The 24,188-nt window shown below is 39.2% G+C and overlaps 1 protein-coding gene across 1 annotated transcript in view; it reads right to left on the reverse strand.

Moving 5' to 3' along the window:
* The window catches only part of KCNMB2 (potassium calcium-activated channel subfamily M regulatory beta subunit 2), a 263,930-nt gene that overhangs the window by 29,527 nt on the left and 210,215 nt on the right, over positions 1 to 24,188 (reverse strand). The window contains exon 2 of the mRNA XM_004591284.2: positions 10,793 to 10,915. Coding sequence (XP_004591341.1) covers positions 10,793 to 10,848 — 56 coding nt within the window. The 5' untranslated portion in view covers positions 10,849 to 10,915. The remainder of the gene's footprint in view (positions 1 to 10,792; positions 10,916 to 24,188) is intronic.

The following is a 24,188-nucleotide window of genomic DNA, read 5'->3' on the forward strand; positions in this document are numbered from 1 at the left end:
TCACAAATGAATGATATACCCAATTTACTGTACTTACATTTTTTGTGAATATCTTAGGAGTATGATTTAAATACAGGAAAAGAATGTGAATGTTTCTTATGAATAATTTGAAACCGTATTTGAAATATATTTAATCATAAAGTATATTTTATTGTATTTATTGTGAACATATATTTTTCTTAGCAGCATTTTAAAATTAATTTGATTTTCTTAAAAGCTGTTTCTTAGGGAGGTTAAATTCTTTACAAACATATTCTCATGAATATATTAATGGATATAGTTTTTAAATGTACATGATAATGTATTCTAATATAATAAAGTTTTAGCATTTTCTAGAGCTCTTTCAATTGTACTGGCTTTTTTTCAAAATGCTTTTACTGTCATTTGCTGTTTTGCTAGCATTTCTGCATCACTGAGATTAGTGTAGCACATTTCACAGTATGGCCACTGTGGTGAATCTACCAACCTTATTAATTAACCAAAATGTATTTCTTTTATCATTCATCAAGATACAGTGAATTGATTCTGAATGGGAAATCTGAAAGCATTTTGAAGATTCTGTGTCCTTTTATTTGAATGGTTTTATTTTGTTGTGATGATTTCATTTTGCTAAATTCTTCATTTGTCCCTCTGTTGTTGTTATCGCCACAGGAGATTTTGGGGGAAAGCTGAAGAGCAGAATAAGCGAAATGCTCAGCCTGGCCTACTGGTCTGGAAAGTAAGGTAACACAAGAGCATGAGGGTGAGACAAAGGGACAGAGAGAGCAGCAGAGCATAGAGGGGAGGTCCAGGATGTACTGGGAAGAAGGGGAAATGCGCAAATGATGTGAAACACAGAGCTGTTGCCCATTGGCATTGTCCTTCATGGCCCTCAGCACATTTCTTAGCTCTATTGGTTGTTGTTTTTGTTGAGTTTTTTGGGTTGCCAATATATTCTTGATGTTTATCTTTTGTTGGATAAGTAGCATAAAAATATTTCTTCCCTCTCTTCACTCTATTTATTGTATTGATGAACTACATTAAGTTTATCTTCTTTATATTAAAAATAAATTATTGGGGTTGGGGATTTCTTCCTGCCTATCAAGTGGCTGCCTCAGGCAGCTTTGGTCCCAGGGCCCAAGCCCTCGGACTGCTCACCGGTGTGCTCTGGGGGTTTGGGAATGTGGATTTACAAGGGACTTGGGGGATCACACAGGTGAAGATTAGCAGTGACCTGAGTGCTCATGTTTAGGTGAGGAATTACTACTGAGGGACTGGGGGCCAACAGATTGGGCTAGACTCCAGCACTCACTGGTACTCATGAGCTCCAGAGTGGGTATAGAATGGGCTGAACTAAGTCTTGACTTCTGCTGAGCCACGTGAAAGCTGTATCTGGGCACAAACCAGGTGTTGTTGGGATGAAATACCCAACAGTAAGAACCAGAACATGTGTTGGCCAGTTGAGCAAGACCACTGTTCCTGTCAAGACAAGAGGTGAACAAAATCAGCCTGGGCCAAGGACCCACTGGTGTGTGTGAGATCTGCTACTGGGAGGGAGACCCAATGGAGGATCTTGAAAAATTGCTTTGTTGGGATGCAGTCTCTGCAGGTGAGTGCAAAAATCAAGGCAAGGGGCAGTCTAAATCATGCCAGGTTACAGTACCTGCTGGCACACATGTGGATCAGGTCTGGGGACAGACCAGGCTGGGCCAGTTCACAAAATCCACTGGCAGATGTGAGAACCAGGACAGGGTGTAAGAGGGGTCAGTTCAGACTGCAACACCATTCAGTTCATATTAGGTACAGGACAGGGATCTGGCTGGGCTGGACTAGCCTGCAGCACCCATCAACAGGAGCTGTAACTGAGGGAAGACTGGATTGAGCCAGGCTGTGCAACGTAATGGTGGATGCTGAGGTGAGGTGAGCCATGCAGCTGAGAATCAATAAGTGCCAGGTGCATGAGTCCTGGGGGCAAGGCCCAGGAGGGCCTGGGTCTCTTGGGCCAGGTCAATAGGCCTACCAGCACAGTGGGTGTCAGGTTCATGAGTCCCAGAGGTGAGGGAATAAGGTGGTGCCCAGGTCACCTGTCCTGGGTATCTTGGCTCACCTGTGCAGTGGGTTCCAGGTTCATGAGCCCTGAGGGCTGGGGGTCTGGTAGTGCTCGGGTTGCCTGGCCCAGGTCTATTCTTCCAGGTCAAAGGGCCTGCCTGCATGGTGGGTACCGTACCAGGTTTGTGAGCCCCAGGGTTGAGGGATCTGTTGGAGACTGGGTCTCCTGGCTTTGGTCCCTGTGCCAGCCTATAAGGTAGGTGCCAGGTTTGTGAACCCTGGGGATGGGGGATCTGGCAGGGCCCAGGTCACCTTGTTTGTGTCCTTGGGCCTGACTGCACAGTGGGGCCAGGTTTATGAGCTCCAGAGGAAGAGGGTCACCTGGCCTGGGTCTCTTGAACCACTTGTGTGGTTGGTTCTGGGTTATGATCCCTGGGGGCTGAGGGTCTGGCAGTGCTTGGATCACTTGGCCTGGGTCTCTTGGGCCACCTGCATGGAGTGTCCTGGGTTCATGAATCCTGGGGTGGAGGTTCAGGAGGACCTGGGTCTCCTGGCTTGGATCTCTTGGCGCATTTGCACAGTGGGTGCCAGGTTCATGAGCCCCAGGGGCAGGGGACCCGGCAGAACTCGGGTTGCCTGGCCTGGGTCTATTGTACTGCTTGTGTGGTGGGTGCCAGGTTCATGAACCCCAGGACTAGGAGACCCGAAGAGACTAGGGTCATCTGGCCCAGGTCTCTTTGACCACCTATGAGATGGCTACCAGGTTTGTGAGCCATGAAGGCAGCGTTTGGATCATCCGGCACAAGTCCTTGGGCCTGCCTGCATGGTAGGTGCTGGGTCTGTGAGCCCTGGAAGTGGGGGTCCGGTGGGGCCTGGGTCACCTCTCCTAGGTACTTGGGCCCACCTACAAGAACACATCCTCTTCAGTGGAAAAGGCTGAGCAGTGGACACAGATCCTGATGCACATGGAGAATATGGCAGTCCATTTGGTACCATAGCAAAAGAAGGAGATCAGAACAAATTAGACAACTACCCCAGCCAAACAATGACAACAAAAATCTGGGTGAATGGAGACTTAAGGTCAACTATGTCAGCGAATGGACATTGGAAGGGCTTCCTCATCTTTGGATCAGTAAAATCGACAACATTGCAGAACTATCCAAACCGCTTGGGCAGAACCCTTAGAGCATGCACCACATTGGGACCCTGGGTTGATATCAGGTGGTGGAGCCCTATCCCTGGATATTGGGGTATTTGGCAGGCTGGGTATGGCTACTCCTTTATTTTGCCCCCTCTACCAGAAGCAGGAAGAAGAAATAGAAAATTTGGAAACAATGATCACACCCACTTTTCCCTAACTCATTGTAACCATGTAATCATCATCAAAAATGAAAAAATAAGAAAATACTAATGGAAAGCAGAATATGTGTTTATTTTGGTGTATTTTTTGAAATTTATGCTTAACTTTTAATAATATGTGTCTTCCTTGTTTCATGAAAGTATTCCTTGCGATAAGATAAATTTCTTTCAATTGCAAAAAAATTATCAAAAAAGAATAGAAGTTGTTCTGTGTTATTATGTATTATGTTATCTGCAGTAGCATTAGTAAGCAACTGTGTGCACATCTATAAGCAGTAGTGCATAAAACATGTAAGATATCTTTCTATACATATATGTAAAAATTCATCGTAAAACTTCATGAGGACAGGTATTTAGTCTGGTAATTGAACTACCCACATCCTATATCATAGCACCTGGGGGTTCAATTTCTGGCTGTAGCTCCTGAATCCCGGTTCTTGTCTGTTTACATCCTACTGGTGGCAGGTGATGGTGCTCCCCACATAGTAGACATGGGGATTGTGTTTCTACAGCCTGGCTTTGGCCACAGACAGCCTCAACAATTATAGCCATTTGAGGGAGTGAACCAGCAGCTAGGACCTCTCTCTCTCCTCTCTCTGTCTCCATCCCTTTCTCTCTTCCTCCTTCCCTCTCCCCACTTCTTAATTAAATGCATTTTTAAAAACTGTAGTCATAACACAAACCATTTGAGCTTTATGTCCTTAGCACACTCTTTCATTCAGAGGCAGAAGTACAGTTTTCTGGTTAGACAAAATACGAAGACATAGACTCTGGACACATGCTTAAAACAGAGATGTGTTCATAATATAGACAAGCAATTGGATCCTCTTTCAATTTCTATTCTATTATTTGATGTCCCATTCTTTGACTCACTGTACCATTGATGCCTTGCTCCTGGGGTCTTACTTTTCTCTTTGGGTTACTATTTCACTACCAAGTTAACTTGGGTTTCAGAGCTATTTTTCTTGTCATCTGCAACATCTTCCTCCACAACTCTGAAAATGATGACTCTGACCGGTAGAATATGTGACAGCCCGCCAAAGGACTTTATGAGTTTCTAGAGTTTCCAGAGATAACCATCACAGTAAGGCTGTATCCAATTGTATTGCAAAACTGTGTGGTTTTGCTGCTTCTATGTTCTTAATTCTGAACTCTTTCAGAATGGAGACATTTGCCAAATAATTTGAATAAATCCATCAGCATGTCTGTGAAAACACTGAGATACAATAATCCATTATTTTTTTTGTATAGCAGGGAATCATTAAACATTTAATTTAATCATTAAACATTAAAGAATAGCATTCAGGAATAATATAATAAACCACATACAAATTCTCTTTGGAGATATTATAAAACTTATTAGCTGACATTGGATCAAAGAAACTAAATTATTATTCCCTATAATATTGAGGTTTGTTGAATGGAAGGTAACACATAGGGGGGATTTTTGCCTTTCCTATGGACAGAGAATTATTAAGATGAAATCTTTCTACCTGTCTTTCCCCTCTTCTTTCCCTCCTAAAGACAGAATGTAAATCTTCCTTTTCCAGGCACTAGAGGAAATCCTAAGTAGCAGACCTTACTCCATTAGTTTTTCCCATTGGAATTGTGGCTTTGAAAGCCTGGAACTTCTCTTTTTTCCTTCTTCTCTTTCTTCTCTTTCTCCTTTTCCTCCTCTCCCATCCACCTGCTTCTGCTTCTTCTTTCCCTTTAAGAAATACTTATTTATTTTTCTTGGAAAGGCACATTTGCAGAGAGAAGGCTAGAGAGAGAGAAAGATCTTCCATCTGCTGGTTCACTCCCCAGATGGCTGCACTGGCTGGCTGCAAAGACCAGGGCTGAGCTAATCTGAAGCTATGAAGCAGGAGCTTCATTCAGATCTCCCATGCAGGTGTAGGTCCCCAAAGTTTTGGGCCATCCTTCACTATTTTCCCAAGCCACTAATAGTGAAGTGGATCAGAAGTGATGCAACTGGGACGTGAATCAATGCCCATATGGGATGCCGGCTCTTTAAGGCTGAGGATTAACCATTTGAAGCATCGCACTGATCCTGGAGCTCTCTTTTGTTTTGCCACTTCTCTAGTTGGATTACTCTTTGTTAGTTACTATCCAAGACAGAATTTCAAGTCAGTGCACTGAGAATTTTTTTCCCCTGCCTGATGTTCATGGCATGCTTAATTCACTTGCTTGTGTTTTGCTAGTTGCAGGAAGCACTCTCAACTACAAACTCACATGAGTCAAGGAGAAAAATGTTTTTCTCTCCTTATAGAAGAGTTTAATCAGTGTAGAGATTAATTATCTTCATTGTGAGAATAACTTGGAGACATAAAGATGAAGATTTATCACAAATTAAATCTATTAGTTAATTCAAAAACTCAAATAAAAATCCTGAGATCTTTTTTGGAAGTGGTGTAGGGTGATTTGTTGTGCTAATTTTGAAAGTCACATGGCAGTGCCAATGAGTAAGAAGAGTAAATATACTTCTGATCACTAAAGAACAAGATGGATGAATTGCCTTTCAGATATCAAAATATATTACAATGTTATAATTTGTAAATGCAAGAGTGGTGCTTGAGCTAGACAAAATTAACCAGCAGACAGAATAGAGGTCCAGGAACATATTCATGCAAATATGAAATATCATGTATGATATGCAGGTGTCATTAGATACATAGTACAGGATAAATGTTTAAACATATAGAAAAAACTTGGATGGCCACTTCATGCCCACACAAAAATTTGTTTCTTATGATTAGGCTTAATTATGAAAGGTGATATAACAAGATATTTACAAAATTATTTAAGTCCTTTTAAACCTGGAATAGGAAGAAAGTTTAGAATGCTAAAAATAAGTTCAAGTTGGCATACATTAAACTTAATGGCATGTTTTTAGAAAACAACATAAAAAAATGAAGCGACAAGGCACAAACTATTTGCCTACAAATGGCAAAGGATTATTATAAACTTTAATAAAGCTTACAAAGAAAAGGGAGAAAATCCAATAGAAAAAATAGGACAAAATTCTTAATTATCTTAAAATAAAGAACCAATAGTTTGAGCTATATCATACCAATAATCTAAAAAATAATAATTAAAATTGTATAATAGCATCTGAATTGATGTGAACACTGCAAGTAAGAATGTAAACCAACAAGAATCACTGTTTTTGGAAGCAATGGTTTTTTACACCATAAATCTGAAGCTGTTTACTTTTGAACCAACTATATTTATGTTGGGAAAACAATCATAAGAAATATTTGTACACGTGAACAAAAATTACTATAGCAAGACTTTTGGTAGGGATGAAATTACTGCAATTAATGCAAATGTTGATTAGCAGTAGACTGGATGAACGAATGGTAGTTTGTTTCATGGCATACTAGAAAGCAGACAAAGTAGATTACAGCTACTCAGCAGCAGGATGGCATTTTAAAAAAAAAGCCAAAGTAAATTGCCAAACAATACATATAAATCTGTTTCATTTATTTTTTATGTCTTCAAACATACAGCAGTGGACAGCATATTATTTAAGGACTCAAATGGGATAAACATGGCCGCATGCATAGGACTGATAAGCACAGAATCCCGAATGGCAGCTATCTGTGGTGGGCAGTTGGGTAGGAGTACTGTGGTGTTAGGAAAGCATCCTTAACAACTTCAGCAGTTCTGATTGCTTTATTTCTCGAAACTGAAATCTGGGTACCCAGGTGTTAACAACATTGTTCTTTACATGTTAATGCACATGGCATTTGTATCAGTTCAATAGTTAATAAAAACAAACCAAAGAATAATTGGTAGACACTCAGTCTGTAGTTCCTTAACTCAGTAACTTCTTCATTCTTTCATTTCTAAAACATGACTTCTGTTTTATTTTGCCATTTGTGCAATTTAAGGATTAAAATAAGTTAAACTGCCAAAAAAGGTTGTTCAGAAAAATAAAAAAAAATTTCCTTCATGCTGTTGAACTTTAGAGTGGAAGACACAGATACAAACTAGAGCTTTGCTTATGGCAAATGATCACAAAAAAAGATTGACCCTGAGATAAAATAATGAAAAAATGTAAAATTTACTTAAATTTCTGAGCAATCAAATCTTTGGTTTCAGAATTTTAGTGAATTCTTTCTTCTGCTTAGTGACTGTGCCTGATTTTGAGCTGGGTTCAGGCAATCTAATACTCTTTAGCCTTCGCTCCAGTCTTGATAAAAGGCACTCTGGAGTTGGGCTACAAATTTCGGCTGCCTGGCAGGTGACACGGAAGTTGAAGCAGAGTTGGAAGGGACCAGGTTTGTTGAATGAGAAGAAATTGAAGTGGAACAATTATAAGCAATTTGGGACAGTGATACCAGATCAACTAAGATCAATGAATGAATTTCTTTCTAAATAATTAGCTACAGAATCTTCACTTTCTTAACTGATTATTAGCCACCATCATCATCATTATCATCCTTTACCACCTTAAACAGAGCCATGGGTTGTGCTCAAGTAGGTTTTAAAATCTAAGCTTTGTTTCCCAGGAGTTTGTGAATTAGGCAGTAAAGATACAGATGTGGCGAAGAAGGAGGCACAAATGATTCAACATGAAACTAACGAGTACTGGCTTGGTGGTAGATTCTATTACTTGTGTTCATTTATTAACTGTTCCCACTAATTTCATCAGCTGGGGTACCTCACCTTGTTAATAATGTTTGCTGGAAGGATTTCTATTTTTCTTCCTTTTGATCTGTATAAAGTGAACAAATTTCACGTATTTTATGATACAAATTTAGGAGCATAGCAGTGCTTCTCACACTACGCTCTCTTCTGCCCGTGTTCCCCACCCACTCTTCTCCTGCCTGAAAAAGGATTTCTTCATGATCAATATTTTACTTTATTATTTTTTAAAAGATTTATTTTATTTTCATTTTCATATATAGAGAGAGGAGGAGAGACAGAGAGGAAGATCTTCCACCCATTGATTCATTCCCCAAGTGGCCTCAATGACCAGAGCTGAGCTGATCCAAAGCCAGAACCTGGAGCCTCCTCCGGGTCTCCCATGTGGGTGCAGGGTCCCAAGGCTTTGAGCTGTCCTTGACTGCTTTCCCAGGTCACAAGCAGGGAGCTGGATGGGAAGTGGAGCAGCTGGGGTATGAACCGGCTCCCATATGGGATCCACAAGCAAGGTGAGGACTTTAGCTGCTAGGCTACCGTGCCAGGCCTGTATAAGCAATATTTTATTTAATTGGAGTATCATAATTACTACAATCATACTTTGAAAAAATAATAAAGGTAGTAATTTAAGAATTTTATAGAATCTTATTAATGCAGAATATTTAGTAGATCCTTTGTTCCTTTTAAACTCCACAAACACTGCCAATGTATCATAATCACATTTGGCCATCATAGTCCTTCAAAATATTAAATTTTCAACTTTATTTGAACAGAATTTTCCATTGTGCCTTGGATTTTCTTTTTTACTACTGTTCAAACTATCTGATATTTAACAAAGCCCTGCCGAGGCTGTACGGTACAGGAAAGAGAGCATGAGCTCCGAATCATAGTTAGATTCCATTACTATCTGGTTGGGAAATCTTTAGAAGTTAGTCTCTGAACCTCAACCTTTCTTATCTATAAAATGGGCACTATAATCGCTGCTATAAATGAAGAGGATATTTTATACAAAATATGAAGCACACAGTATTTCTTAAATGTTAACTTCTTTCTTGATAACAAAAATACTGAGGTATATTAAATTCAACGATTTGCTGAGAGAAAAAAAAAATGACAGAAATATGTTACAGTCATTTGTCCTGATAGTTTTGAGAACCTCCAAAGGACTGATCTTTGATAGTAACATTATTCCTTTAAAGTAAAAAGCCCTGAGATTTGGTCCTGAGACCCATGCTGTAGGGCAAAATTTCTACAGTTCTACACCTTTACTGCTCATCCACCATTGTAAATCAAAGAAATCACATATAAAATATGGATTTTAAAAATGTCAAAATTTTAGAATGTTAAAAATGTTGCTGAAAGATGATTCCAACTGGAAGCAAATAAAAACGAAGATGAGTACTCAAAGTGTATGAAAACCTAGTGATGAACAAAGAGTGTCCACTTCCCATCGGTTTGGTCGGTGTCATCATGCACATCAGGACTTTGGACAAGCACTGGTTACCTTGTGAGCCGAAATTTTATTTAAAATCAGCTTAATTGGCCCATAATTTAGGTAACAGAACATACAATGAGGCATTTGGAAGATAAGGAATTGAAAACCTTTGTGGCATTAATTACAGTTTGCATGCAGGCTTTCAGCTTGTGTTTTTTTCAGTGAATATTATGGCAAAATATTTTAGTGTTAAGTGGTCTATTACATTCCAAGATTGATTCAACAGATTTTTCTACCATGAATATTAACCTGGTTTTCAATTTTTTTCTGTATAAACATTGTGAAGACAACTTTGGTTTTTGAATTTTTCAAGGATGTTTTATTTGGAGCATAATTCCCATTGTAAAAGGGAAATAAAAAAGTCAATTCTCAAACTGTTATTCAAGCAAGCCTCCCTCAGGTCTTTCTTGGACCCAGTCCCATCCATCAATTCTGCTTTCTATCCGATTCTGCCTGATGTATGGCTTGATTAAGTTGCAATATTTAGGGAGAGGCAGTTCTGTTTAAAATTTAGCTTCCCTTAACCCAAGGAACGGTACAAGGTCAATGAGAAGGAGAGGCACATGGCAAAGAAAACATTTGGGGAGAAACTAAATATTTAAAAATGGTTAGAGAATTTTGTGAACACTTTTAGTCTTTAAGCCCAAGTGACAAAACGGGATTGAACTGTGTAATTGTCTATTTGTCTTTCATTAACATTCCCTTTGCTCTTCCATTTTCTTATTACCTTAATTTCTCTCCTCTTCTCTGACTACTCTTGGACTCCGAGGGATCCACAACTGCTGCTTTCCTTCCCTGCCACGTGCTTTGTTCTTAGAAATGTTGTGCTCATCACTTCAGTCAGTATTCCCGTAGTGTCTAGTGTGTGCCAGGTGCACTACTAGATGTTACAAATTTACCAGACAATGAAAGACAAATAAAAGATTACCAGGATGCACATAATTGCCAGAGTGGGGATATATCTGGAGGATCTAGTTTGCACCTGAAGGCAGAGCTTGGGTTAGCTAAATAAAGATTGTGTGCCCACAGGTAAGTGTGAAAGGCTTCCAGACAGGAAGCAGCTTTTGCAAAACCATGTGGTGGCAGTGGGTAAAGTGCAGGCAGGAGGAAGGCTGTGGTGTTTGAATCCCACTTCATCAATGTCAAGTTCGCCCCCACACTGCAAAACATAAAGATGAGTTGCCCAACTGTGTTTCTGACTCCTCCCTCTTCATGGAATAAGCCTAAGTGTGTTTGAAGAGCATGGAGGTTCAAGGTATTTACCTTTTCTCATCATGTCTGTAAGATGAAGAGCTCCGACCACTGGTCCATATGAACATCTTAGAGGATGTGGGTCCAGGGGCTTCTTTCCTTATGGTGGAAGTCCTGGAGGAATGGTAAAAAGACCTAGAAGAGATACAGGCTCAAGTTAAGTTCACTTCTGTAAGTTCTGGGAAAGAGTATTAGCAGCTCTTCCTGGATTGATGTTCTTGAGCAACATAGGATTTTTCAGAAGAGTTGATTATTATTTTTTATTTACTGGAAAAGAGAAAGAGAGAGAGAGAGAGAGAGAGAGAGAGAGAGAGAGAGAGAGAGAAAGAGAGAGAGAGAGAGAGAGAGAGAGAGAGAGAGAGAGAGAGAATCGTGTATACGCCTGCTGTCTTAACAAATACCTACTGAGCCAAGCTGACACCAAGAGTAAAGAAGTTATTCCAAGTGCCGCATGTGGATGACAGGGACCCAAGTACTTGAACAATCACCTACTGCCTTGTATCAGTTGAAGTATCATGAAACTAAAATTCAGAGTGGAGCAGGAACTAAAACCCAGACACTTTTGTATGGGAAACAGTTATTCCAGTTGGTGCTGTAACCACCCTGCCAAAGGCTTGTTCCAATATTAGATTTTTTTGATGCTGTGGTTGCCAATCCTGAATGCACTTTAAATATTGAATGGTAATCTTCTAAAACACACTAAATCCTGATTCCTTCCTCAGAAATTGAGTTTCAATTAAAAAAAAAAGAAAAATAAACTACATGATAGTTCCTAGTAAAGAGTTGTGGTTGAGAGCCATTGCCATGGGAAGCATGGCTTTCTAATTAATTCCAAAATTATATTTCACTGAGACTATCATTTTCAAACCATGATTTTGGGATAGGTTCATTCTCTGTTGTGTGCTATATTTACCCCCAACTCTCTGGCTTGGATTTGGATATAAAATTGTATTTCTCCCTTCCTCTCCAAACTGTTTTCCTTAACACTGACAGATGCTGACAGGTGGAGGATGAGGCTTCATCTTCTAAATGTGCTTCACTGCTGCCAATGCTGAGTTTGGCTCACAGCAGTACGTCTCTGCATGCCAAAATCGTAGTGTCAGTGGCTGCAACTGATATCCGTTGGCTCATGGAGCAAGATTCGTAAGATACAGAGTCAAGATACCATAGGAACATGTGCTCTTTGGCTGTGACTTGGCTTTGGAGGAAATTCTGTCCTCTCCAAACATACACTGAAAGTAGTGATCATTATTTATTTTCTACATAAAAGTAACTTTCTAGGGAGGAAGGAGCAGGCAGTATCTTCAAAGTCTTAAGAATAAGCCAAAGTCAGAATGATGCTTACCACAATGGAAGGAAGGAAGGAAGGATGCCTTCAGGGCTGCATAGGTATCAGTGGCTAGCATTTCAGGTATGTCCAACATCGGCAGTAAGCAGAAGGCTGGAAGTGATATTCACTATTCTGTAGTATTAGGTATATCTCTGCCAGATACTTTGTGTATGTTTCCTATGCATGCAGCATGAAGTGTAATTGTGTGGATCTGTATTATGCTTATACCATGAAAATCCTGCAGGGTATCAGATAACAAATGATGCTTTCAGAAGACTGAGATATTTGCTTACATTTAGAAAAGGTGGATAGAATGCCTTAACTTCATCTCTGCTTGCTTGCCTTCTTGTAGTCTCTAGACAAACACGTGGTCCACTATGGTACTTCTCAAATTGCAGTGTGCCTGAGAATTCCGTAGTGATTTGTTATTGTGCAGATTCTGATTCCATAGTGGTCTGGGGTGGGATTCAGGATTCTTTGTTCTTAATTTGGTGACGTCTGATGTTGCTGGTCTGCAGACAACACTGAGTAGTAATTGCTCAGAGCATGTATTCTGAGCAAGTGGTTGATTTTAGCTCCAATTTCATCCTTAGCTAGCTTGTAAACAAAGTCACCAAGCTTCTTTAAGGTTTAGTGCCTTTTAAACTATACCCTGGATAATTGAAAACAGATAACAACTTCTAAGACCCTTCTCAGGTCTGATATTTTGTGATACAGGAAGTTGAAAGACTTATGCATATACCAAGCCTCTGTGTTTCAACTTTGGTGGAACTAGGTCTCTTTCTTCCATGCCGGAGTCAGCAGGACTGTAAGGAATGGAGGCTTTCAGAGGTAGCAGGAATTTGCTACCCAATGTGGATGCAGGAAGCCAAATGTCTACCGTGAGCCTCTTAAGATAAGGACAAGAATGAAAGGATGTACCCAATGGATTCCCTAGGTAGTTTCAAAAAGATTTAGAATTGAAAGTTGCCAGATCTAAATGACTTAAATCTGGGATAAAATTATTTGTGTTCTTTTTTTGAATATTGCTAAAACACCAAATAGAGATTACATCTGTTCTAAAACTTTCAGTGATCAGAAAATAACAATGCTTTTAACCTAAGTGAGTTTATTTCTAAAGATGAAGATTGGCTTCAACTTTCAGGAAGTTCTTTCAACACGGGCTCTAGCCGAATCCTCTGACAGCTGTAACAGATAATTACACTCAAAGGGCTGAGGGTGTGGAGAGCACAAAGGACCATGGCATAACCTGAGTCTAGGTAAAGCAGTCAATTACTGAGTATTGTCCTGCTGCTGGGTATGAGCCGGCATTTAATAAACACATCATGCATCGTATAAATGCTTTGAAATCATGCAAAGCCAAAGGGGTTGTGGTAATTTCAATATATTTAGCATACTTTACAGACTGTGTATCATTATCTTGGCATCACAACTTTGCTCTGTTGTTTTAGGATGATACACAAAGCAGGGGATGAAAGAAAAATTTATTCTAATTAGCTGTCTGAAGCTTGTTGGAAAGGACTTAATGACTCTTCAGGTTATTCCAATAACCGATAAGTGAATTTGCAGTTTCTTCACCCTGGTCTTCTTTCACAAAGAAAACGTGCTCTTTAAAACCAGCTAAGTTCATTTTTAATTAAAATGAAGGAGAGTAGCTGTTTTAAGTACGAAAGTACAAAGGTTCTGTGAGGGTAAAGAAAGACATGTGATCTTAGAGAAACTTTCGAGAATGCGAAATATATGAGTGGGAACTCGTTTGGAGGTTCTCTCCCAGGTCAAGGGCAGACATCCCAAACCCCTTAGGTAATTCATTAGCTGTTTATTTTATAGCACCAGGATCCATTCATTTGAATTGTGATTAGGGTTCTCAGTGTGAAAGTTTAGTGGCTAAATCCTTGCCTTGCAAGTGCCAGGATCCCATTTGGGTGCTGGTTCTTGTTTCAGCTGCTCCACTTTCCATCTAGCTCCCTGCTGGTGGCCTGGGAAAGCAGTAGAGGACAGTCCAAAGCCTTGGGACCCTCCACCCACAAGGGAGACCTGGATGAAACTCCTGGCTTAGGATTGGCTCAGCTCTGGCCGTTGGGGCCACTTGGGGAGTGAACCAGCAGATGGAAAACCTTTTTCTCTCAGTCTCTCCTTCTCTTTGTAAATCTGTCTTTGCAATTTAAAAAAATGTGATTAAGAATGAGATCCAGAGACCAAATAGAAACACTTAAGAAGAGTCTTTAATCTGGAATCTTAGTATAGAACAGAGACCTGTGTTACATTAAGACTGTGGGCAGTGGGAGGAAAATTGGATCTTATCTGTGATTAAATGACCTAGGAATTGGGGTGAATCTGGCAAAGCTATTACTATATAGCTGTAAATGAATGTGGGCTGCAAGAAGTCCTGTAAGGTTTAGATTCAGCTTTGAATGAAAGCAGGGAGTCTGTGATAATTTCATTATACAGGGAATTTGTATAGGGACATTATGTGAGTATCTGGCATACACTTGGTTAGTTTTCTACTACTCTGAATCTTTTGGTCATTTATTATCTGTGACTCTCTTCCTTGCCTGGTGAATGAGTTACCACGTTTTAAAGCCAGTGAGATGTCCCCTCTTCATTCAAACTTTTTTTTTACCCATACAGGCAGCTTTCTTATCTGCATTCCTAGTTTCTATTACTTTTGTGAGTCCATGGTACAGCTTATTCTGCTGTAATGCAAATTTGCCTCCTCCAGTAGGCCAAGAGCATTGCTAGGGCATGATCTGGACACATTGCCTTGCTATGTGGTTGTGTGTCAGCCTTGCCTATCTAAGTACTCTGAGGACAGGTGAGGATTGATATGATTTTGGCTCCTGCACCATGGCTCATCATTGCTGAGTGCAGCTAACACTTCCTTCCTGGTCCTTGCCTCTTCTTGCCAGGTGTTTTCTGCTTGTGCACGCCCGATCCCCTTTTTCCCCTAATTATTCAATTTCCTCTGTCCCTTGATTGACTTGGATGGTGAGTTTCCATAGCTTGCTAAATTGTCATTCACTAAAAGTTTCTTTAGAAAGGGTGACATGGTCTAAGCAAAAGAAAGATGAGCAGTAACAGGTGGGGCCGTTCGTTTGTGTCCCACATGCATATCCACTCACTGTGTGACTGCACACAAGTCAATTGAACATCTCTGAGTCTGAGATTATTCAAGTGTCAAAATGAAAACAACATTATTTGGCTTCTTGGGTTGCCTGGGAGATTAAATGAGACAAAATAAATAGATCATGGAATGTAATAGGCACATACGAAAGTTTAGTTTCTTGCTTCTTTTTCCATTGTTACATTTAGGAGCAAATAGATTGTATTTTCTTTGTGTGTGTGTGTGTGTGTGTGTGTGAATAAAAGGATCCAATTAAGTTGCTTTGTACTTGTACAATGAAACTATTGATTTTTTTTGTTGTTGTTGTTCTATGGGTTGGTAGCACTCAATAAAGGAAAAACAGTTTTCTGGGATACCGAGATATAAAATCTGAAGCGCTCCCTCATCAATGTGATGTCATCCTGAGCAAGAAGAATATAAAAACTGTGCTCTCAACGCTTTCCACACATTGGAATCATCTGGGGCGACTTAAGAAAAGTTCTGATGCCTTGGCCTCACTCTAAACCAATGAGAAACATTGGAGGATGGATCCCTTATGTCAGTAAGTTTTTAAAAGATGTCTATATAATTTTGATGTGCAGAGGAGAAACACTGCCACTAGGTATCACATCTGATTTAGTTGAAGTGGGATTTTTTGGGGGCACCTCTCCATCTCTGGAAGAGGCAGCTGGAGGGTGGTAGCTTCACCGGTGCTGCTCCGTGCTGTGGCTTCTCACTCCCCACACTTCCTTAAGGTGAAGTTGCAAGGACAAGTGAGAAATGGAGCAGAGAAAGAGCAAAGTGGATGCAAGTTTCCAGTGTCAGTGCCCTTGAGCTATGCACATGGGACACTTTCAGTACACTATGCCTTATTAAATGAGCAAGCAGGAGCCAACAGAACTATTTAACAGATAATTACATGCCTAATCTTGCATAAAATTGTAACACTAATGACATCACAGAAGCAACCTGAAAGGTCATGCTAAGTACAGAAATTTAGGGTTGCTTTTAATATGCGAAACCTCATTTTTGCAGATAGCAAATTATATGCTCTCCATAGGAATTGAGTTGCTTTGGCTTCAGGGCCTTTGAGGGAGAAGCCAAACTTATGATGATAATTTTAGATCTAGTGCCGTAATTTAGAAAATATTGGTACTTTTAATTAGAAACCGGTTTAAATGTCATTGGGATGTTTTCCTCCAAAATCAACTGCACATTTTGCCTTGTTTTAGTTCATTAATTTGTGTGTCTATTTTCCAAACACTTATTAAGTACCTCCTGTTTGCCAGGGACTCTACTGGATACCATGGGCACCAAGACAGCCAGTCCTGCTTCTAAGGAGCGCACAGTGCATGGGTGAGTCAGAATAACAAATCAACATTTGTGGGATACCAGACTGTTTCTTCTAATGTTGCTGTGACTTCCCAGTGTGTATCTCCAACAAGTATTTGTCTCCTACATCTTATTTAACTTCTCAGCTTACTGGCTTTTCTATTGCTCTTCTTCTTCTTTGGAGAGTACTTTATAAGCTTGGTGTAGAAGCTAATGATTTGCTGGTTCGCCTTGTTGTTTTAGCTGCACCTTCTCTGTCTGTTGTTGCCTTTTTTTTCCTATCTATTTCTAGAAATTACATGATGGACTAGAAGTATGGTTGAATAGTTGCTTGACAATGGCCCATAACACTAAGGGAAAATATCCCTTTCCATATGGTTATACCCTTTTGCATCCTGCTTGCAGAGGTAAGAAAGAACTGCGTTGTTATTGTCTCTGAGAAAATTCAAATAAGAATGAATGGATTCTCTAAATTTCTTTGCAGATTGTGTCTTAATGGCTGGGATCACCACAAGTGGATTCTCCTGTCTGGGAAAAGGAGTGATAGCTGTGACCTCTTCCATGTGTGACATGGTCCTACTACTTCTACAATCATAATGTGTTCAACTTGCATTTCTAGAGGATGGCAGCGTAAGTTAAATGATGAACCTGTCAAGCCTGCCAGTGACTTTGGCTCAGTTCAGTGGGTGATGTACTTTTTTTCAGAGGCTCAGGGATTTTGATGTCCACTTTGTCACTGAGTAATAACTGCAGACAAAATATTCCCTTTTTCTTTCAGTTTCATCAGCTGTGAAAAGATGACTAGAGGGTTGAATTCTATTGTTTTAGTCCATTTAGATTTCATTTCTTCTTTCAACAAATATTTATTGAGAATGAAGGCAGGTGCTGAGTTGTAGGAATACCCTACTCCTAGGGATTCATGGCTTAGAGCAGGAGGCCATCAAGTCAGACAAGTGTTGATGGTCTTCCATAGGCTATTGCTGTGTTTATTCATAAACAATTAAGCATATTTTGCATCACATGTGCAGCCATAGTATCTAGTAGAAATGACCAAAACAAGGCTTACTTGAAAGACTCTAGAAATTAGTTTTAGGTTGCAATTTCAACTCTATGATACAGTATTTATGTAACCCAAAGACACTGCTAAATTACTCAAGCCTCATTTTACTTACTGATAAAATAACACATCATCCAGGACCACCCAGGGTTGTCATGTAGGTAATTTGCAATAATATGCGACATTAAATAGGCATCCAGTTGATGTTAGTTTTTTTTCTATTTTGAAAAAAAAAAATCACAGTTTTTTTTTTTCCCCCAAATTGGCTCTCCTGATACACTGAGTCTCCTGTTTGCTCAAGTTAGGGGTAAAATAATTCTAAGCATAAATAGGAAATACATTTCCACATGGTCTTAATTAGTCCACTATTCCATAAATCATTTCTTAATGAGCTTTTCAAGTGGAAAATCACAACTGATGTTCAATTTGATTCATTTAATGCTACGTATTTAAAACCAGCTTAAATTGTTAAACATTTCATTCTATTGATTGTCGCGCATACACATTTGGTTGGAGAAAATCTGTTTATAACTCACATGTGTGCTAATGACAGAGTGATGCAGATTTGTGCAGAAACCACCTGTTCCTTTCCAGTCTCTACAGCTTAACTCCTGCTTCTATCTCAACTCTGAAAGAAGGAATTTAAACTCTAGGAATGTAGAGATGAACTAAGAATGGAGATAATAGGCATACAGATGAGGGATACCTCTCAAGATCTATACAACACAATTATATACACTTTCTCCTTTAATATGGACATGAGCTTTGTGACAGCTCTAGTTACCAGAAGAGGGAATTGATATGCAGAAAAGTAAGCCAATTTTCTCAGGTCACATAGCTATTAAGTGACAAAGCTAGAATTTCAAACCCAGCTTGTTCAACTCCAAAACCAATACCTTCTCATCCTTTACATTTTACTAGGCAAATTAAGTACCCAAATCTGTATTAGATAAATAACAGTTGTTGAGTGATATTTGAAACATTCGTCTTATTTCTCCCTTAAGCTTTACATTCTTCATCATTTCAGATTTAGAGGGAAGAGGAAACAGAAAATGATAGAATATGAAATACTTACAAAAGCTCATTGACAAACTGAAGTGAAAGATAAATTTATTTTGTTGAAAAAAGTTGAAATCCATGAACTTTTTTTCATAATATTCACTTTCTTTTTGAAAAAAAAAAAGATTTAATTTTTTTTGGAAAGTCAGATATACAGAGAGGAAGAGAGACAGAGAGGGAGATATTCCATCTGTTTATTCACCGCCCTGCCAAGCAGCTGCAACAGTTGGAACTGAGACAATTCAAAGCCAGGAGCCCAAAGCCTCCTCCGGGTCTCCCATGCAGGTGTAGGAGCCCAAGGCTTCGGGCTGTCCTCGATTACCTTCCCAGACCACAAGCAGGGAACTGGATGGGAAGTGGAGCTGCCAGGATTAGAACCGGTGCCCATATGGGATCTCGATGCTTTCAGGATGAGGACTTTATCTGCTAGGCTACTGCACCAGGCCCCATAATATTCACTTTCTGTGAACTTTTTCATGAAAAAGCTATGCCTCAATTTTTTTCAAAAGAGATTTATTTATTTTTATTGCAAAGGCAGATATACAGAGAGGAGGAGAGACAGAGAGGAAGATCTTCCATCTGATGATTCACTCCCCAAGTGACCACAACGGCTGGAGCTGAGCCAATCTGAAGCCAGGAACCAGGAACCTCTACTGGGTCTCCCACACGCGTGCAGGGTCCCAAGGCCTTGGGCCATCCTTGACTGCTTTCCCAGGCCACAAGCATGGAGCTGGATGGGAAGTGGAGCTGCCAGGATTAGAACCGGTGCCCATATGGGATCCCGGCGTGTTCAAGGCGAGGACTTTAGCCACTAGGCCACGGCGCCAGGCCCATATGCCTCAATTTCAAAAATTTCTTTCACATCAAAGCAAACTTACTATTTAGTTCCATAGTTCCATGAAGGATTTGAAGTAGCTTTTTACAGCAGTAATGAAAAAAGGCAGAGTGAAGCGCAATGTTTAGAAAACTGACAGGTGTGCCTAAATCTAGGTTTTACTCTTTATGCAATGGGTAGCTTTTTCTATATTCTTTTCTGTACAATGAGATGACACTGACTATGAATATCTTGATGAATTCTTGGTGAAAGCTGATTTAGTCTGTGTAGTGCGTATTGTGATGTTATAAAATAACGTTACATATATGTAAATATGTAACAATTTGATATAGGTAATGTGATTATATACAAATTGTATATGTCTGTTACTATTTGAACATACTGTGTTATACATAATTATATGTGAGATAATGAATGAAAAGTGACTGCAACATAGGAACCCTTAAGTATATACTAGTTGAGAATGGGTTAAAGATATATTGAGTTTGGGAGATTACAAAGTTTATAGATTAGTTTATAGAAACTCTTTTCACACAATTAAATGTATTCTCTAGGTATATATAAACATGATTGTTGATTCTAAGAATATGTTACTTATGTATTGTCATTTTGTTTTGAAAAGGAGAGACAAAGAGAGAGAGAGAGAGAGAAGAGAGAGACACTTGCTTCTATTGGTTCACTCCCTGGATGCTCTTACTAGCCTGGAGCCTGGAGCTCGAGCTGTGTCTCCTACAGGGGTGGTTAAGGCTCCAGTACCTGAGCCAACACCTACTGCTTGCCAGGATGTGTACCAACAGAAAGCTAGAATTTTAGAAGCAGAGCCAGGACTCACACTCAAGCATTCTGACAAAGGATTTAATGTCCCAACGGACTTCTTAACTGTTAAGTCAAATGCAGTCTGGCTGATTTTTGGTTTTGTGCAGAATGCAGTAAAAGAGTGAGCCATGGGCACAGCTTTAGTTCTGCTATTCCATTTTCTGCAATTTGGGCCTTTTCCCTCACTCATATATAACATGAAGGAGTTGAAAAAGATGAGTCTAAGAATCTTTGCATCTGAAATAAAATGTGTTCTGCTTTGAAAAAATTGCCATAAAGGTCTGTTTCTATGACTTATTTGACTTCTAATGTGTCTAGCACTATATATAATCAGTATTTTATATCTTGTTGACTTCTTACATGAAATATGCAGTAATGTTCAGCAGGAATCTGGTCAAGTTAAGGGAGGTTAGCCTAAGGACTATATGGGAAGACCAAATGCAAGTCCCCTCATTGAGCTTTGGAAGTGATTTTCTTTTCTTTTTTTATTTTTTGGTTGGTTTATAGATTTATTTTATTTTATTTTATTTTATTTTATTTTATTTTATTTTATTTTATTACATTGCGTTATGTGACACAGTTTCATAGGTACTGGGATGCCCCCCACCCCTCCCCACACCCTCCCCCCATGTTGGATTACTCCACCTTGTTACATAACCACAGTTCAAGCTCAGTTGAGATTCCCTCACTGCAAGCATATACCAAACATAGAGTCCAGCATCTTACTGTCCGGCCTAGTTCAACAGCTTCTTAGGGAGACCCTTCCAATATACCATCAGCAAAAATTTACATCATAGATCGCATTCCTACTGAGTTGCATGTCTTAGGCCTGAGCCTTGATTTGTTGTCAAGTACTATGATATGGATGGGGTTGTCCACCAAAGTTTGACGTGCTGAAGGCTGGGCTCACAGTGTGGTACTGGACCTTTTAAAGATGAGGCCTATGGGACCCCAGCCTCTCTCTGTCTCCTTGTTTGACAAGTGGTCTTATGCTTTCACTTGTGCTACAGCCACCTTCCAGGTCTTTATTAGAGCTGAGCTGATCCTGGCATCATTTCCTTAACTGTTTAGAACTATGAACTAAATAAACCTTTTTCTTTAGAAAGTTAGTCTACCTCAGGTATTTTGTTGCAGCAATGAAACACAGACTAACAGTTCAGAATTCTAAGTATTTCTCCCACATGCTTTATTCAATTATCTGTACTGACCCCTTGTAGAGCCCCATCCCTAGAGCAACTGTTAAGTCATTGTTCTATCCCTAAGGGAAGCAGACGATGGTGGGTATTTTAGAGGTTGTGATAGATTGTTGAGAGAGGCTCTCTTGGGGCAAGAAAATGCAGTTTTCAAGTTCTGGCTCTGTCCAATTTGGTGACCATTGTGGGAAATGTAATGAAACTTCGCCATGACCTCACCCAGTCATCTCACTCCCTTCCCAGTGGTTGCTCTGAGCAGATTGCTGATACCATGTATAAAGTTCTATTCTGGGAGGAAATCAGCATCCTGAACTTGATGTTCTCAGCCTCAAAGAGAGGTGAGTCATCCAGCCTTTTCTTTATGCCAACAGTACAGAGATTACTTTGATTTATTCATGTCTTTTATTGCCAGGTGGGATAGTGGAAACTACTGAGGAGGAGACAAATGAGTCTGAGCCCTCGAGGCGAAAAAAACTGTGTTTGAGTTCCATTTCTGCCCTTTGCTATCAGTAATTTTTTATGCGAGCTAATTCTCGGTCTCAATCTTTTTCTCAATAAAATGGGAATAATTGGTATAATCTTTAAAAATTACCTTGAAGATAATTAAAATAACAGACCATGTATTACTGGCGGCTGTTATTTACATGTAGTTACTTGTTTACAGAAATATAAATGAATATGTTTATTTAAGTGTATGTCCTAACAGGTCTAACATGTTAAATAAAGACCAATTTACTGACTGAAAATTTTGAGACAGAATTTGGAAAAATCATTGAGTATTAGCATTTTAAAGCTGGAAGACAAGAGATCCTAAGTCAAATGCCAATATTGAGATTCAGTACTTTTTGTTTGTTTTCTTGCATAATCTTTTAAAATCTGAAGATAAAGATGCCCTAGGAATCAAATGGACCAAATAGGAACAGCAGGCTTTTTACTATGCAAAGGGCATGAAGCAGGTGGAAGAAAAGACCTTTTCAATTCTAAATGTAACTTTGGCTGCAAGGATGCATTTAGATACATGGGGAGAAACAGGCACAGGAGTAGTGAGACTCTTTTGATAACTACCATTCAAAGAATGAACTACAGAAAATTTATTCAAACTGATTTGAATCTATGGTGAATGGCTCTTGAGAAACAATAGATGAGAGTTTTAATCTACTATTAAGATGTGTTTTCACTGTGTCTAGAAATGCCGGATGTGATGGTGTTTTGGTTGCCAAAGAAATCCTGTAAATGATGCAAATACCTTTGGATGATGTGCCAGAAGAGCTTGTGTCTCCTATATGTCACAGCATTAGACTGCTGGACTCTAAGTTACAGATTTAAAATTCAAGGGACCCAGGTAAACTACAAAGAAGGTATGTAGATGATACAATTTACAATCTGGAATTCTTCAACCCACAGAGATACCCCTAAAAAGTCACCTACTTTACAAAGAGTATGGATTGAGGAGGCTGTTGGAATTGCGTTTGTCTCTCACCTCCACTCCGTCCTTACTACATAACATACGGTGACAAAAGTAGCTTCTGTGAATCTCAGCTTTCTTGTCTAGAAAAACTAAGGTCTCACTATGAACCTCTAACAATTGTTTTGCTGCTAAGAAGAGATGTCAAATGTCTGCAACATTGTATACATAAACAAATGTAAGTTATTTCCCCACCTTGTTACATTACTTAACATCTGCTATCTAGAAATAAATGAGCTAACCTTTTCTGTAGGAGAAAGCAGTGTTAGATGCATGGAAAAGATGCAATAGAGATAATTCAACTGGTCACCAAACCAAAACACTGCAGATAGTAGTGTTCTTATATCGTTAAAGAAATGCTGTCTAATAGAAAAATAATGTTAGCCACGTATGTTATTAAAATTTTCTAGTAGTTTAATTAAAAAGAATATAAAAAATGAAAGATCATTCCTAATGCATTTGATTTAATCTAATACATTCCAAATGTTATGTTTCTCATGAAAATAAGATTATTAATGACATGATTTACTTTTTTGCTAATGCTTCGAATTTCAGTTCTATTTTTTTCTTCCACATTACAATGCAGCCTAACTATCTTTGAAAGGCTTAATAGTTGTCACATGTGGCTAGTTGATACTATTTTGGATTGCTTCAGAAGCTGCCCTCTATCATTACAGTAATTTTAGTATCACCATTTTCATTTATTGAGTACTTAGTGTAATGGACCCTTTATTTTAAATACATAAGATTGATAACCCTATCATGCATGTGTTATCACCCTTTCTGTTTTATGGATAGGCATGATGAAGCTTAGGGAAGTTCAATAACTTCCAAAAGAGTTTGCCACTCTTTGAGTGATAGGTCTAGGACACAAATGCAGGTTAGTTTGATTTAATACCTATCATGTTGCTTCTCCTTCATTGCTCAAATAGCCTACTAACTGGTTAGCTTGTGTTACAGCAGGGATTTGAATATGTCTAGGTCAACACGGCCATTTCAAATTATGATGACATTGTTTTATTATCACTATCAAGTAATTTATATCACAAGCATTCTATATCTTTATCCATGTTGCGACCTAACCACATTTGTCATCATATTCATGAGGAATGCTGCTTCATTCTACTTGTGAGTCTGAGAGGAGTAGGAGAGGGATGAAATGCAGTGCTGTAATAAGCATTCAAGGTAGACTAAGATGGTTGAGATAATTGCCAGCAT

The sequence above is a fragment of the Ochotona princeps genome, chromosome 3 (genome assembly GCF_030435755.1).
Source record: "Ochotona princeps isolate mOchPri1 chromosome 3, mOchPri1.hap1, whole genome shotgun sequence".
Taxonomy (NCBI): Eukaryota; Metazoa; Chordata; class Mammalia; order Lagomorpha; family Ochotonidae; genus Ochotona; species Ochotona princeps.